At 32.8% G+C, this 18,360-nt stretch overlaps 1 protein-coding gene across 1 annotated transcript; it reads left to right on the top strand.

Moving 5' to 3' along the window:
• The first annotated feature begins 213 nt into the window (after nt 1–213).
• LOC107625757 (uncharacterized) lies at nt 214–2,961 on the top strand. The gene is made up of 2 exons (XM_016328462.3): nt 214–1,252; nt 2,430–2,961. The coding sequence occupies exons 1-2, from the start codon at nt 325–327 to the stop codon at nt 2,744–2,746; spliced, it is 1,245 nt and encodes a 414-aa protein (XP_016183948.1). The 5' UTR covers nt 214–324; the 3' UTR covers nt 2,747–2,961.
• The last annotated feature ends 15,399 nt before the right edge of the window (nt 2,962–18,360 follow it).

The raw sequence follows: 18,360 nt of genomic DNA, 5'->3' as shown, positions 1-18,360 counted from the left end.
TTAATTTAGTAGTTGATTTTTAGTCTACACCCACTATTTTTATACTTCTAATTAAGAAAAACGTTTTTCTTTTTGCAAGCTACCCTAAAAATGATATATTAAGCATACAAGAATCTTAGCCATGGGAAAAAGCATCACAATCTAGTGTGAACTCATTGACCCATTTTCTAACCCACCAAACCAATTCTATTTAATAATTGATAATCACACTTTTCACCCTCCACATTCAAAAGCATCATCATTTTTTCTCTTCATTCTCCACACCACAATTTCCACCTTCAAAAGCATCACTTTCCATTGCAATAATTCACAAACTTTGTTGTTATGGCAAAACATGAAAAACCACAACCTGGGTGTTTCTCTGGATTCTTGCGTGTGATCCTATGTGCTGGAACTGGAACTAGTCCTCCAGTTCATCCATCTCAAGATGAATCAGAAAATGTGGATTCAATTTCAAACAAAAGAGATGCATTGATCCATGAAGATTTTGCTGCTACCCCCGGATTGGTGGCAAGACTAATGGGGTTGGATTCTGTTCCCAACACCAACTGTTTGATGAAAGGACACTCCCCAGATTCAGTTCCAAGGAGTAGGTCAGTGAATTTTGTGGACTACTTGCTAAATTTCGAAGTAGGCCAAGAAAATTTCCATCGCCGGGCGAAGACTTCAGCCTCGTTTCGTGAGGTTCCGGCATCTGCATTGGCTTATAGTCAGCAAAAACAAGATCATGATCTTGTTGTGTTTCATAATTGGGATTACAATGTGGTTAAGGATCATGAAGCTCGACGCGAGTCGAGGAAATTTGAAGTAGGGTTGATGAAAGAATCAAAGCAGGGGAAGAAACAGAGCAAAGAAACAGGGGAAAGGAATCAAAGGAAGAACAAGAAGATTTCAAAGTTGAAGAATGAACCTAGAAGGGTTCCTTCTAACTCTAATATGAATGGTAGAAAGGTTAGAAAGCAAAGTGAAGATAAAGATTGTTCTAGTGTCTCTTCATGTTCTTCAAAGAGTTATGGTTATAGATATAGTAGTAGTGGTGGTAATGGTGATTGTGATTCAAGCACAGGTTCTTGTTCTCCATTATTGCAAAGCAAGTATAAGAAAGAGTTTGTTGAATCAAATCTCAAAAACAAGATGAGAAAGAAGAAATCACCAAAGAAGATAGAGAGTGATTGTGTCTCAGAAAATCTCAGTCCAATTTCAGTTCTTGATGTCAATGATTCTCCTTCCCTCTATGGAACAACTTCTCTAGGTTTGTTTATTCAATTCCCTCTTCTTTTAATTTTTTTCCCTTTCCATTTTATATTTATTACTTTTAAGTTCCTTCAAGAAATAGTTTGAAATTAACGTTTTAAGGATATGATTTAGCTATTTAAAAAATTTGATGTGCTCATTATAAATATAATATTTTATTTATTAATTAATTTATTTTACCTTCTAAACAAGTATTCTTGATAAGATTGTTAAGAATAAGAGCCGTCTAACCAATTTAGTGAACTAATTGTGTCTATGGTATATGATTACTTATCAGATATTCTTTGTCATTGGTATATTGAGATTGTAAATTATTTTACATAATTATTTAATTATAGAGTAATTGTGAAAATTTATTTTTTTCCCTATTAATGTGATGATACATCATTAAATGTAATACAACTATTGAATAATTGTGAAAATAATAACTGAATTTTTTTTATGTTTACATTTTTTAAATATAAAAAATAAATTAATTTTATATTTCTTTGATTTTTTTCTCCTCTCATCATATATTTATCCATCATAATATTAAAAAAAATCAATCATATTAAGTATATATCAAAATCAGGTACTAGAATAAATTACACATTGAAATATAAAATACATATTAAAAATAAGTTAAACTATACATAAACTTATATATAAATGGTATAATTACTCAGTTAGTTCTTATAGTTTTACTAAAATTTAATTAGGTCCCCTATATGTTTTTTTCTCTCAATTGGGTCCTTACACTGCTTTAATTTTGTAATTAAGTCCTTCATAGTGTAAAAAATATTAGAGTTAATTGAATATTTTTTCGCAAATTGAAAGTATTTATAATTAAAAACTTAATTAAATCTTGACCGCATGTATTTTGATAAAAGTATTATGTTAATTTTAACATTTTTAATATGAAAAGGACGGAATTACAAACTTAAAAGCAGTGTAGAAACTTAATTGAAAGGAAAAAAAGTATAGGAATCTAATTAAAAATTTGATAAAACTATAGAGACTAATAGAATAATTAAACCTATATAAATATATGGTGATTTATTTTAGCATACAAATAGTATTTTTGTAAAAACAATATACACATAGAAAAAAATAAATAGTACAAATAACATTATTTTTTTTCTGTGTCGCAATCAACTTTAATTGAATATGCGCTATTATTATTATTATTATTGCAGATGCTACACAACCCTTGCCTTCAAACTCAAAGTGGAAATCTTCACCACTGAGATCATCAAGCGATGGAATTGAAGCCACAAGAAGCAATGAGAAAGATGGTGCTTATGCCAACATTGACATCAACGGAGAAGTAGAATATTACTCAGAATTATTTTTAAAACTTTGCACAATGATAGAAAAGGATATAAGAGAGTTAGATTGCACAACGAAGCATGTGCACGAGGATTTTGAGCAAATTTGTTTGGTGTTTGAACACAAAATTTTGGATCTTTTATTACACGAACTTGTCAATGATATTGTGGAACTTTCATGTTGAATTTTTTTTTTTTTTTTGTGCGTGTGTGTATAAGTTAAAACTTAAAAATTAGGTGAACTAGGTCCTTAGATTAGTATGTAGTCCTTTTAGTTTTATTATGATGATGTAGTAACAGTGTAAATTGTCATGTAATCTATTTTAATAATTTTAGCTCTAAAACATGTTTAGACTATCAATGCTGTATTGCACGAAAAAAAAAAATTTGTTCATTGTAATATTGTTTTGAATACCTTAGAGTGCATAATTTTTTTAGTATTAAAAGTTTATAGTAAGAAATCCAAAAAAAGTGATAGATAAATAATATTTTGAAAAAAAAAAAAAAACTATCAATACTTGCTTATTAATTTCATTATCTTTCATTAACCCATCTTGATATGTATGAAATTCACAACTATAATAAACAATGAAAAAGCTTGATATGTATGAAATTCACAACTATAATAAACAATGAAAAAGCAAAACAATATGTGAAAGTGGTTCAAGAACAAAAAAGGTAGCAGAACAGAATGCTAATAACTAGTAATCTTGGGACACAAGCAAACGATAGGGAAGAGTTCTGTATTACTAGTTTCTGTGTCATTTAGAATGAGTGGAGAGATTTATGAATTGCATGTGTATATATCACTCTACACAATTAGGGGTGGCAACACTATCTGAACCTGCGGGTATCCATCCCGCCCCTACTCGTACCAGGGCGGGTTCTTGGGTGGAGCTGGACGGGGTCGGGTTTAGGTTAAACCCGCTCCTACCCGTCCCGGTATATATAATATATATATTTTTAATATATAATATATGTAACATATATAAAATAATTAGTAAAATGATTAATAATATTATATCATATATAAATTTTTATTTTAATTTATGTTATGTATGTAAATGGTGGTTATATAATTTTTAAAATTTTATTTTATTTGTTGGATTTAATAACTATAGGGACGGGTAGGGGTGGGGCGGGTACCCGCAGGGGCGGGTTAGGGTTTAACATTTTACTACCCGTGGGTAGGGCGGGGCAGGTTTTATGCGAGTTTTTTGTCAGGCGGGGCGGGATCGGGTAGAGCAAAAACTCGCCCCTACCCGCCCCGTTGCCACCCCTATATACAATGCCTACTTACCTATATACATTAGGTGACCTCGTTTATATCTCTACTCTCTACACCCACTCAAACTAAAGGGTGGCTATGGAAAACACACCCTAAGTTTGGTAAAAAAAAATTGATAAAGGAAAGTGTTTTTGGAGGGTTTATTTAAAATATCATCCACTCGTGAATGAATGAGAAAATAAATGAGAAATTATATAAATCACATGTAATTAGTTTTTGGAGACCAAATCATGTACAAAATGCAAATTAACTTTAAAGTGTTCGCTACAACTATAGAAACAGGAACAATAGCTAACAAAACAACTCCTAAATTAGTTTTTGGGAGATATCATGACATTATAATAAATATAAATAAATTCCTAAAGTGGTCTCTCAAATTCGGGTCCTGCATCAATGTTGTTTTTTAGTTTCCAATTGTACTAAATGTACCTTTCAGTTTAAAGTCCGAACAACATACAGATTTCTTTGTCTAATTCCAGCGTGAGTCAACAAGCGAAATATTGACCTGACACTGCCACTGCCACATAGGACGTCTAAAACGACATTGTTTTGCTTGTAGGCGCGAAATGAAAAAGAACGGCGTCGTATTATTGTGTAGGGGTATTGAAAGGTTTCTTGGGTAAGGGTGATCATTCACAACTCTTTCTTCTTCTTTTCTTAAACCGTTTTGTCTCCTCCTCTCTAGAGAATGTCGTGATAGTAGGGCACCTTCACATTAACAATTTTCTGAGTTTGTTAGCACAAGAAGGAAGGACACCAACTATAGGAAGTTGCTGAAGTAGAGGGTACGATCATGTTGAATATGAATGAAGTTAACAATATTGTTACCGATTGAAAAAAATAATACTCATTGATCGTTCTTTATTTGTGTTGTTCTTTGAGGTGATTTCATTTGTATTTATGTTTTTTTGAGATTATTATGATGTTAGGTTTTTTGTGGTTACTATGTTAGGGAGAGATTTTGTTTGCTCTGTTTTCTTATGCATGAAACAAAATTTTTTCATGAATGCTACTCATGTGAAGTTGTGATCCACTATTATAGTGCTGCATGTATTTAATTTGTTCATTTATATATGTTGCAAATGGATAAAATTTTGGATATTATGTTTCATTATGGAGGAAATTTTGAAAAGGGTGTTGACAGAAGGTGGGGTACTATCCTGATAATAGAAGCTGTTTGGGTGATCTTGAGGTGGATATGTTGGATGTATTTTATCTGAGATACTACTTTAAGGAGTTAGGTTATGATAGAATGAAGGAAGTTTGGTGACTTGTACCTGGAAAGAGCATGGAGGTGGGTTTGAGGAAGTTAAACACTGATGCAAAGTTAAGAGAGATGTGTCGGATGGGTTCACAAAACCAGGATCTTATTGATATTTTTATTGAACATGAGATTTTGTCACCCGAACTGCGGCAAGGGAAGGAGGTTATGATCTATGTTGATGATCAAGTAAGGGAACTTAGAGAATGAGCAAAGAAAAATGCCACATCCGTTTCACTCCATTGTGCTGATCCCAATGCTGAAAAGACTCCCACTATTAATAGTAGTCGACCAAGTGACTAAGCACCTAAAATCTCAGTTACAGTGCCTAAAAAACAACAACTAAAAAAAAAAAGACTAAGACAGTCCCCAAACCAACTCAAACCAAAGTGAGCAGGAGGTATTGCTTGAGGTCTGTTGCTGTGGTAGGTTGCACAAAGGATCAGAAAAAGTCGCAGGATATCAAGATACCTGTAATGTTGTTGTCCTCTGATGAAGACTCCTCTAATTCTGATGAAAGTGCAGAAGATAATCCCTATAAACTAGTTAGGGAAGATAGCTCATCTGATTTATGGGGGGGGGACCCTATTCCTTCATGTAAGCAAAAATGTAAAAAAAAAAACATATATATAAAGAAGAGTGCTGAAAAGGGTAATGGTAAGGGTTTGGGGAAGGAGAAGGAGAAGATATGTGTTGATGACGACGCTTTTGTAGAGGATGTTTCTGATTTTGAAATAGATCTTGGTTTTGTAGGAGGTGGCAGGCCTGAAAATTATGATGCCTATGATCCTGAGACTGATTTTGATGGTGGCAACTCCTGGCATTCGTTGGAAATAAAAACTCCACCGAATTCTGAAGACGAGCTAGAGAAAAAGGATGAATCTGATGAAGTGTTTCTAGTTTTTAGGGAGGGTGCTAGGTTTGGTGAGTTATATTTAGATGTTGGAATGAAGTTTAATACCAAGTGGGATTTCAAAGACGCTGTTAGGGAGTATACCATCCAAGAGGGAATGCGTATTTGATTCAAGAAGAATGATAGGAAGAGGTTAAGGGCAGTATGCAAGGTGAAGGAATGTAGCTGGGTTATTTTTGCTCGAACGACCATGAGGATACTTGCTGGCAAGTGAAGATATTCATAGATGACCATACCTGTCCAAGAGAGAATAAGAACAACGCAGCCAACAGAAAGTGGTGTGCTAGTAAATTGATGAGGAAAGTGAGGAAGTATCCCAACTTTAGACATTGTGATGCTAATACATTCTTCAAGACCAAGTATGATTTGTCATTGAATAGGAATTCAAACTTAAGGGCACTGTCTGATGCTAGAAACGTTGTCTATAGTGATGAAAAGGCACAATATGTGCTAGTAAGAGACTATAAAGAGACTTTGTTGAAAACCAACCCGGGTTTAATTGTTCAGATTTGCACTAATCCGCAGCCAAATGGTGAGGTAATTTTTTAGAAGATGTATGTCTATTTAAGTGGATGCAAGAATGGCTTCAGGGTTGGTTGTCGTCCACTCATTGGACTTGATGGAGCTTTCCTAAAGATTGTGTTAGGAGGCCAGATTCTTTCAGCAGTTATGTAGGATGCTAACCATCAAATATACGTTATTGTATGGGCAGTTGTTGAAGTTGAGAACACAACGAATTGGAAGTGGTTCCTGAAACTGTTGCACCAAGGCTTGGGAGATTCATAGCAAGGTATTCTAAGTTGCTAAATATTTAACTTATTATTGTCATGATGTTTGCACTGTGTCATATTAGTTGCTATTACTGTGTTTAAGGGTCTTGTTTATGTGCACAATAACAAAAGTGAGTGACTTTTATGGTCCTATAATATGAATGTGAGGGACTGTTATGGTGAGTAAACAATAATGTCAGGGACAATTATGGGTCATGACACTGAATACTTAGGGACACTTATTTAGAATGATCATGGGTATAAAAGCTAATTGTATGTGTTACCTCTGGGTTGTAGGGCCTGCTTCATGCTATGCAGGAGGTGATGCCTAATGTGCATCACCGATTCTGTGTATGCATAAATGGAGAAATTTTAACAAACAGTGAAAAGATCTAGAGCTTAGGGACTTATTATGGGATTGTGCACGTGCCACTACTTATGAAGAATTTAAGAAACATATGAAAAAGATGAAGTGACTTAATGAGGATGTATGGGCGTACCTAGAAAAATGGCCAAGACATTCTTGGACAAGGTCACAGTTCAGTTACAAGGCGAAGTAAGATTCTATTTGTAACAACGCGTGTGAAGTATTCAATTTGAGGATAAAGGAAGCTAGGGGAAAGCCGATAATCACCTTGCTTGAAGAAGTGAGGATGTTTGTAATGAGGACAGTGGCCAAGAATAAGGTAAAGCTGGATAATCATGTGGGGATACTTTTCCCAGTAATCAAGAGTAGACTTGAGAAGGTGAGAACAGAATCTAAACACTGGCACTCAATTTGGGCTTGAGACACCGACTATGAGAAGTTCAAGGTACATGGGCATCTTACAAACCATGTAGTTGACTTGAAAAAAAAAGCTATGTACTTACCAATTTTAGATGCTAACTAATGATACTTTTAACTTTCTATCACACGTTTATTATATGTTTATTCAATTCTTAGTTACTTAAATATGTTTATTTCAGTAGTTAGTTACTTTTTTATTATTTACTGTGACTTAGTTACTTAGTTAATTAGTTATTGAATTATATATGTTTGATATCATGAATTAGTTACTAATTTACTTAGTTAATCAGTCACTTAGTTATTTAGTTAAGTAGTTATTGGATTAATTACTTAATTATTCTACTTAATTACCTAAACTACTTAGGGTTTAGTTACTTAAACTAATTAGGGTTTATAAATTATCTGTATGCAGTATTATGTCACTTTATATTTGCCGCCACTTATTATTGTTTATATGTTTGGTTAGTTAATTTGTTACTTAATTAATTAGTTAATTAGTTAGTTACTTAATTAATTACTTGGTTATTATTTCTATGTTTGCAGGAATTTTGTATGTACATGCTTGTATTGCTATTGCTAGAGTGAGCAAACATCTAAAAAATTTTTGTCACAAGCTATTAACTATGGAGTCCTACAAAGTTACTTACATCCACCACACCAACTCCCTACCTGGCCAACAATTATAGGAACGATCTAAATGTAATAGACCTTTAGCACCATTGGTTAAGAGAAAATCGAAAAAACTCCAAACCAAGATGAGAATGAATGTGGATGAAGGAGGACACTCTAACAAGAAATCAAAGCCAACTACCACTTTGAAGAGGCAACTACAACCATTTACTTACAAGTATTGTCTACAGAAGGGTCATATCAAAAGAAGATGTAAGAAAAAGAGAGCTGACAATATTGTAGAAGCTATTGCTGCCGCCAAAGCTGTGAGGCTGCTGCAAAAGACCCTAAGAATGTTGCTCAAAATTCCACTGAAACTGCTTCTGTTACAGCAACTGGTGCTGCAACAGCATCTGCTACTGCTGCAACTGCTAATCCTATCCCTTTTGTGGAAGTGGATGTCCAGCAGGCTGAGATTGATCTATCTCAGCCATTATATTCTGAAGTAGAAGACTCCCAAAAGGTATTATTTCATAAGTGTTCATATTATGTATTTTTAAAATTTGGAATATTCTAATTTCTATGTTGATGGGGAAAAATTTTCGGTTCGGAATTTTCACGAAATAATCACGTTACAAGTATAGATCCAAACCAACAGACAACTCTCAATCAAAGTTTAATTTATTTGTCATAATGCAAATCAACAAAAATTGAGAGTATTTAAACCCCAGGTTGTCTCTCAACAAAAATTGCAGGAAAGTGTGTATATTATTGGTTATGAGAAAGTAAAACTGCAACTAACGAAATATAAATGCTAAAAGACACTCCTGAAAAGTATTAAGAGTCAAGGTTTCCTATCCTAGATCATTGACCACAACATGGCAATTACAAAGAGTTAATTCCACTAAGCTTTCCTCTAATATCGGAGGGAGAAATCAAATGGACATAGTTGATCCGAAAACTAACTAATAACCCTAAATTGCCAATTACATTGAGTGATATCAAGGCACCTAAGTCCTCAATACTAAACCAAGAGTGCTAAAAATCTAGCATAAAATTAAGAGAGACATTTCATCAAATACCTAGAAAGCATAAAATGAAAGCATATTAAAATAGCAAGAAATATAAAATCTAAAGTTAACAAATGTAAGATAACAATAATAACAACTCAATTAAACATCAATTAACATAAGAACATCAAATTACATTAAATAGAAATTAAAATCAACAAGGGTTCATAAGATCAAAAACAACAAAATAAAGGAAACAAGTAAAGCTAAGACAGCAAGAATGTAGTAACAAGAAATTACAAGGAAAACTAAATCAAGACAAGATCAAAACCTAAATTTAAAAGGTAATTAAGCTAAATCTACCCTAATTCTAGAGAGAAGAGAGATTTTCTCTCTCTAGAAAATGACCTATAACATGATTCTAAACTAAACCTAATTGCTCTCCTCTTGTTCCTTCTTGAAATTGGCTTCAAATATTTCAGAAATGAGCTGGATTGGGTTTTGGAAGGCCAGAAATTGCGACCCACGTATTGCATTAAATGAACTCACGTGATTAATTCGTGCAGACACATGCCTGACCATGCGTACACATGGTTGTACAAAATTGCAAACGTGCGTACGCATGAATGCTTGTGCGTACGCATGGTCGTAAAATACTCCAAACTCCATTTCTTCATGAATTTTTCACGTTTGCATACTTTCTCCTCACTCCTTCAATCCATACTTGCTTATAAACCTGAAATCACTTCATCAAACTATCAAGGCATCGAATGGAATTAAAGTGAATTAAATCTATCAATTTAAAGGCCTAAAAAGCATATTTTCACTCTTAAACACAATTTAAGAAGAATCCACAAAATCATGCTATTTCAATGAATAAATGCAAGAGAAATCAATAAAATCTACCCAATTAAAACAAATAAATATCATGAAATATGGATTCATTATATGTCTATTTATTTTGTCATTTGTATGTGCTGCAGGTTCGTCCACTTAAGAAGAAGGCACCAAGCAGACCTGCAAAGCTGGCACCTAGAAGAAGGCCACCTCCTCCAACAGGGTTTATAACCTTGAATCCAGTGCAGGGAGCTAATAAAGTCACTGTAGGACGGTTGGCAGACTTCTTCAAGTTTGAGCCCACCCTCGGATTCAAAGCCCCAAAAAAGAAATGATTAATGTCCATAGGTTTAGAATGTCAGCTTCAAAGTTTGTGATATTTTATAAAACAATTATGACAATGTTCTTGTTTTTTGTTTGTTGGAAATTTTTAGACTTCTCTGTAACTATATTATGGTATTTAGGTTACCGAAAAATAGTTAAAACAATGCTAATATATATTTTTTTAATGTTATTGTCATCATTGCATTATTATAGAACTTTAGATGAACTAATGTTATTTTGGGTTAATTATGAATGATATTTTATGATAGTTATTATTATTGTTGCTTATCCATTTGATAATTGTGTGTTTACGAAAACAAAACTAGAGAAACAAGCTACCAAAGAGCACAATCATTTCATGCATCAAAATCCACCTTATATCAATTACAATGTTTATAAAATGGATTACATTAACATCATGGTTCTACATTGCAGGACTGATTTTGTTCAAACCTTCAACAACAACATTAATACAAACACAAATACTATGAAAAATCATAAACCAAACACTTAGATCATCACTTTTACATTTTTTATGTCTGCTTCCAGTTTACCCACCTTCCATGCAATGTTCATCTTCATCCGAGCCTTCTTATTTTCTTCATCAACTTTCACCGGCACCTTATCTTGTACAGAAAGTTAATGCACTCACGTTATAATTTGGACACCTGAAAAACGGTTTATTAGGATGCGTATTTGTCTCTAACCACCTAAGGACCGACCAACACCCACATCCACACCACTCTGGAACTGGTCCACGCTTGCTTCGCACATTGTTCCTTGTCCAATTTTCCGTCGCAGAGGAGTGATTCGGACTTCTTGAAATGTGACTGCCACTCATCGACCCAATAGCAATAGTAAGCTAGAACAAGCTGACGAACAGAATCAGAAAAGAAGGAAGAAGAACTACGTTTAGGATTTATGATTGGAGTCAAGGACTAAATTAAAAAAATTTTAAAAGGTATTATTTCACATCAACTAGCTGTTTCTGACGTCCTACGTGGTAGTGACAATGTCAACTCAGCGCTCCGCTTGTTAACTCACACCGAAATTGGGTAGAGCTGAGGAATATGTATGTAACTCGAACCTCAAACTGAAAGGTACATTTAGTGTAATTAAAAACCGAAGGATAATATTGATGCACGGGCCGAATCTGAAAAAATTACTTTGGAAATTTATTCTAATCAACATTGATCGATCGAAAAGTCAGCTCTCTTGTTTACCTATTTTTTTTCTTGATTATGTAAAGTTAAAAATAAATTAAGGCCTATAAATAGATACAAGTAAAATTCCTTTAAGCCGAAGAATTTTCTAAAATAAATAGCCGATTAAATTATAAAAAAGTTGCAGCTTGTTCAATTTATTTGAAGAATCACTAAACGATGAATGCTGGTGACTTAAGAGAACAAGAGAAGCTTAAATTATCATCTTAAAATCTTCTTATTGAATTGCTTATAGCTTGTGAGTAATTTATTATTTTTGTTACTATTATCAATTATATTCAAATAACAGTGTCCGTAACAAATTTATAATGGTAATGTTCTGTCAAAAACGCGTTTATTTATTTCGTTTGAACTGTAATTGCAGAAAAGATCAGAGAGTACCATTTCAATTTCATCGATAATAAGTTACAAATAAAATAGCTGGAAAATCCTCCTCATAAAGGAATTAGTTACGAAGACGAAAACTTATATATATTCGTTGGAGTGACATATAATTCTTCCTCAATTAATAATTTCGAGTTTGAATTTTATTTGGATAGAAAAACTGAATGTCGGGTAAAAAGTTATATCCTTTATTAAGATTTCTACTAATAATTATTTATGTGTTTTTATCTAATGATTTAAAATATTAAAATAAATAATTTTTTATAATATAATATTAAAATTTTTATTATTAAAAATCACAAATTTAATTTTTTTGTTTATTCTAAAAAAAAATTTAGTATAAAATAAATAAAAAATAAAATAAAAAATATTTATAGTCTTACAGAACAAAACTAAAAAAATAGAAATTTTGGATTATCAAATCCTTACGCGCCATGATTCATTGAAATTGCAACTCATCATGAAGTTCAGTGCCTTGGTATACATAGTAATAATTTTAAATTTCAATGGTGCCATTTTTCTGTCTTTATTACTCTCTGTCTCTGGTTTGTGTCGGTGCACAAATTGCACTTTGCCCATACCCATATAGTATGATATATTTTTTGGTGCCTATATAGTATATGATATATGCACAAATGTAATCGTTTTCATCCAATTTTGTTTCGCTAGGAAAAAATAATGGAATCCGAAGCAAAATAGAACCACATAGAATATCGTCAGGTCAAGAAATTACTTATTCCAAAAATTTAAATTTATAAAAAAAGTTTTATAAATAATTATATTTTTAATATTTTTAAATAATTTTTTTTTAGATTTATTTGTCTTTTTACATAAATTATATCATAATACTATTCATTTCAAAAATTTAAGTTGATAAATAAAAATAATATGAATAATTATATATATTTCTAAAAAAGTAATATTATAATGCAAATATAACTATTGTATTATTATATTGTTTGTTTCAAAAAATTAATATTGTTTCAAAACTTTAATATTGTATTATTATATTTTTAATATTGTTTGTTTCAAAAATTTAATTTATTTATATAAGACATTTTTTCGGACTTAAAGGTGATGTATAGGGTTTTTTTTAAGTTTATTTTATGGTAAATTTCTTTCTTTCCAAAATAACAATAATTAAAAAATTTAAATTAATAAAAAATATATAAATAATTATATCTCATTAGAAAAGAATAGTAATTCAGCTCTTGTTCATATCTTTCTCAATAAAAGGTAGAAAATTTTTTCTTGCGTTTAGGAGTTAACAATAATGTCCAGCCTAAAATTTTTTTTTTCCTTGCCCCTTTTCTCTTAAAAGTTAAAACTCATTGAATTTTGATGGAGTTAGCTGAATTGTATATCATTATGATGAGATAATATTATTTAATTATTAGTTATTTTCGATCCCAATTGATGAATCATTTGAGTTGAACCAAGGAAAAAGACTGTTAGAGAAAAGACTGCTGGAAATAAAATAGACAACATAACTACATAAGCAATATGTTAAGTATTGGGAGATCTTTGCTTGCCAAAGCCATTGAAGCCATCCTCATTTCATCAATTAATAATATAATTTATTATTTTTTTGCAAAAAAAAAAAAAAAACTCAAGTTTCAATTTTTTTTTTTTATGAAAAAAAGAGTTATACACAATAAGGTGAAGCAACAAGAAAAAGTAAAATATTAGACAAATAAATAAAAATTCAACTTATAGTTATTTTTGGTATTGTCATTACAACTATATGAATCAATAACCACTTCACTCTTTATAGCTCCTAATTGATCTGTTAATTATTTTTACTACACCTATTTTTTAATTTCTAAAGATTCTGTCATTTCTTTTCAATTAAGTATTTCAAATGATAGCAAAAAAATTAATCAACCACCTGTTACGTTCTTCTTTTCTTATAGGTGTACATGTTCAACTCTCAAAGTATTGTTTAATTGTCCCTAGAATAGCTCATAATTTATCATAGGCAAGAAACCAAGCACATCACACCTGTCAAGTAAACCCCCAATCAAAGAACAAGTGGTAAACATTCTCAATATTTTTTTACATAATACACAATCTTATCGTTTTGATCAATAACGCCTAATCTACGCAATTTCTCCTTAGTATTAACTCTATCGACTAACACAAATCAGGTGAATAACTCAATTCTGGTGGCACCAAACCTCTCCAAATAGAACTAGTGAAACTATAGCTTGTAATATCCTCCAGAAGTATTTCAGCCTGCAAAACCTGCACAAAAGAGTTAGCTGAATAAACACCTGATTTGTCAAATTTTCACACTAATCAGTCCCCTCTCAGCTGTTAATTTGACTGACTGTAGAATCCCATGAAGTTGGTTAACCAATTCCAACTTCCATTAGAATAGTTCCCTTCTTCATTGAAAATTCCATATTCACTCTAACCTATCCTAGAATCCACAATCCCCTATAATAGATCCTCTTTAATTTGAGACCGAAAAAAGCTTTGAAAAAGTGACCTTCAACACACCACACAGTAGCCAATTGTCCTCCTAAAGTCGAATATTTCTTCCATCCCCTACCTCCAAAGATAGCCTTTTGATCATCTTATCTCTCACCTCCTGCTCCTTTATTTGACATATATCCTTTAAAGGACTCCCTTAGGTATAGCCTGACAAAAGAGTAATTCATTAGGATTATTCAAGCTATTGTAAGAGCACACAATTTTCTTTTATAATGGACAATCTTCCTTTAAAAATCACCACCACTACTTGAACAAAAGAGTTATATTACAAATCACTGCATTACTCACTCCCAAACCTCCTAGCCTTTTTGGAGCTTGTACTATTTCCTATCTCACTAAAGGTAACCCATGCTTGTCATCCTCTTTACTGCATAGGAATCTCCTCTGCAAAGAAATTAACTTCTCTGCCACTGCTTTGGGTATTTTATATAAGCTGAGGTAGTAAATTGGCAGATTATTAAGCACAGATTTAATAAGAACCAGCTTACCAGTTTTATTAAGTGTTTTTGCTTTTCACAAGTTGAGTTTCTCTTCCACTTTGTCTATTACGGATTTTCATGTCTTGACTAGTCTTGGATTCACTCCTAAAGAAATACTAAGGTATTTGACTGGAAATAAAGCTTTCTTGCACCCTAACAATCTACACTTTCTTTGTGTCCACTCCTACTCGCAATTAACCAGAATCAAGCTAGATTAATCGAAATTAATACTCAATCCATACATCATCTCAAAGCACCGCAGAAGTCACTTGTAGTTCCTGATATTCTCCTTTTTCAGTGGGCAAAATAGTACAGTATCATCCGCAAATTGCAGGTGGGACAACTCAATATTGTCTCTTCCAACCAACAGGAAAGAAATTCGTCCATTTCTTACCATCTCCTTTTACCATCCTATGGCGAACATGAACAACAAGAACAAATAGGAACGGAGAAAAAGAATCACCTTTCCTTAGACCCCTTTCTATCTTAAAAGATTTAAATGGCGAACCATTTATTAGAATCGACATGGACACCGTACAGACACATTTCTTAAACCACCATCTCCATTTTTTACCAAAGTCCATTTTTTGAAGTACAATATCCACAAAATTCCACTTGACTCTATCGTAAACTTTTTGGAAATCTAGCTTAACTATCGTCGATCTCTTCTTCCTCGTCTTCAACCACTGCACAGTTTCACAAGCAATCAAAGTCCCGTCATGTATCTTCCTTCCCTTCACAAAAGCACTTTAAGTCTTTCCTACTAACCCTGGCATTACTCTCTTCATTTTTCAAACTAACACCTTCAATATGACTTTGTACACACATTCTACCATGCTAATCAGCCTAAAGTCTTTAATCTCCTTTGCTCTAACAAATTTTGGAGTTAGAGCTACCAATATAACATTAGAATCTCTTGGTAACTTAGTTGACTAAAAGAAATCTATCACAACTGTAGTAAATTCTGACCCAATTTTTCTCCAGTACTTCTTGATGAAGTTCATATTGTAACCATCACAACTAAGTATCTTAGACGGCTCACAATCCTATACTGCATCTTTTGTTTCTTCAATCGATGGCATTCTCTCTAATTCTGTAGACTCCTCTTCATGTATCCGATTAACCAACCCATCACGAAAACTTATCAAAGGTGAATTTTTCAGATGATATAAATTCTTATAAAAGTCTCTTATAGCTATCTTGATCCTAACTTGATTCCTCACCAATATTCTATTTATCACTAAGGCATCAATCCAATTACTCCTTTTTCTTGCTGAGGCTAAGTTATGGAAAAATCCATATGCTTAGCATGCTAAGACATTGACATCTGCTTCTAATATTTTCCTTCCTAACATACCATTTCCTAAAAAAGCTAACGAGAGCCTTCTTTCTTGTCTCCACTGTTCCATTATAAACCTTATCACTAACCCTATCATCTACCTTCCTAATTTCATCCTCCATTTTATTTATCCTCAAATCAATATCACCAAATTCTTCTTATGCCATCTACTCAAAATTATCGTCATGCTTTTCAGTAAATTGAACCTCTCCTAGAGTCCTCCATTCCTCCTTCACCATTTTAAGAAAGTCCTCATGTGTGAACCAAGAATCTACTATCCTCCACTATCAATGAATAATGATCAGATAAAATTCTCTTGGCCCACCTTTAAGTCGTATCTCCAAAAACTCTTCAACCTATTCCAAGCTAATCAAAACTCTACCAATGCTACTGTACGATTGGTCCCCTAAACCATGTAAACTTACGATCCTTCATTTCTAAATCCACTAGCTCCATATTATATATCCAGTTTTTAAATCTTCCGCTGATGTTGTTAATGTACCCACTCCTTTCCTTTCTTCCAACTACACAACCTCATTGAAATCACCTATGTAGTAAAAAAGTACTTGACATACTCTCGACATAAAACTCAACTCTTCCTGCACAGTAAGATTTTCCTTTCTTGCATGTGCACCATACACCAAGCAAAATGCACAATTAAACTCATTCTTTGTCAACACTCCTTCAACACACAACCATCTCTTCCCTTTATAATAGTTACTCATATGAAACATCATTTCATCCCACATCATCAATAAACCTCCGGAAGCACCTTCCGATTCCACAAATTCCCAACCCACCGCATCATTTTTTCAAATTTGCACTATATTAAACTTAGTAACCACCTTTTTTTTGTCTCTATCAATCCTAACATATTCATATTATTTTTTCTCTTAAAATTTTTTACCATACTCAATTTTCAACACTCCCTAAGTCCTTCACATTCCAGGAGCTGTAAATCATTTAAATACTTTATTACACACCTTATTTCGGTTTTTGGGATGGCTCCTTCTTGCTTTTTCCTTTTGTTTTGCTTTCCTTCTTTTCTATTTAATTAGTTCATTCTGAGCTTGAAGAACAACCATAATATCTTCTTCTTCGTTATATTGAACAGCTCCTGATTCCACAGTTTAAGTCCCAAGCAACTTTGTTTTCAATCATGTCTTCATCTCATCCTCCTCCTTGCTTTTTTTGCTCAATTTCACTGTCCATTGTAAGACTTTGAATTTTTAAAAATAAAATTATGAGTTAATTAAATTTTATTGATATTTATTTATGATTTATATTTTCAGAAAATTATCTTACAAAAAGGCAATTAAAGACGCGTTATGAGGTTTTGAGTTTTAAATCAATTAGCACTCATATAATTTTTATAGTAATTGAGTTTTTTTTTTATTTATGATTTGAAGCTTTAGTAATTGAAAAATAATGAGAATTTTATATGTTTTAATTTGAATATATTGATTTTGAACTTTATTTTAAGAACAAAGAAAATTTATTTAATTATCTCTAATTTTAAATTATAGTACTCAATTGAAAATAATTTGTAAGTTGAAGAACAATTCGTATTTTCGAAGCTAATCATATTGAGTTAAATTTGGTTTTAAACTATTACTCTACCCTTTTATTTTATTAAAATTCTTACTCTACACAAATCCTAATTTTTATTCATACCACTCTAACCCTAACACAACACACACTCCCTCACACACATACACTCCTAACACTACCGCCGCCACCCCCATACCCGAGAAAGAAAGAAAGAGAGAAGAGAGGGAGAAACGGATGGGGAAAAAGAAGAGAAGAGGGAGGAGAAGATGAGGACTGCGTTGACGGGTTGGGTGCCGTCGTCGCCATCGAAACAGAGGAGGGAGAGAGAGATGCGCGACATTGAGAGAGAGAAGAGCAACTGCAACCATCATTTGTGGTCCTCACCGCCGTCGCCGAAGTCATTGCACATCGCCGCCGTTGGATCCCCGAGGAGCTACCGCCATCGAGGTCTTTGTCGTCGTCGTCGTCGTGGCTGGAGGCATAGAGGTTTGAGAAGAGAGAGAAGACATGTGAGGAGAGAGAGAGAGA

The sequence above is a fragment of the Arachis ipaensis genome, chromosome B2 (assembly GCF_059453495.1).
Source record: "Arachis ipaensis isolate K30076 ecotype BB chromosome B2, ASM5945349v1, whole genome shotgun sequence".
Lineage (NCBI taxonomy): Eukaryota > Viridiplantae > Streptophyta > Magnoliopsida > Fabales > Fabaceae > Arachis > Arachis ipaensis.
This window is presented reverse-complemented; position numbering and strand designations above follow the sequence as displayed.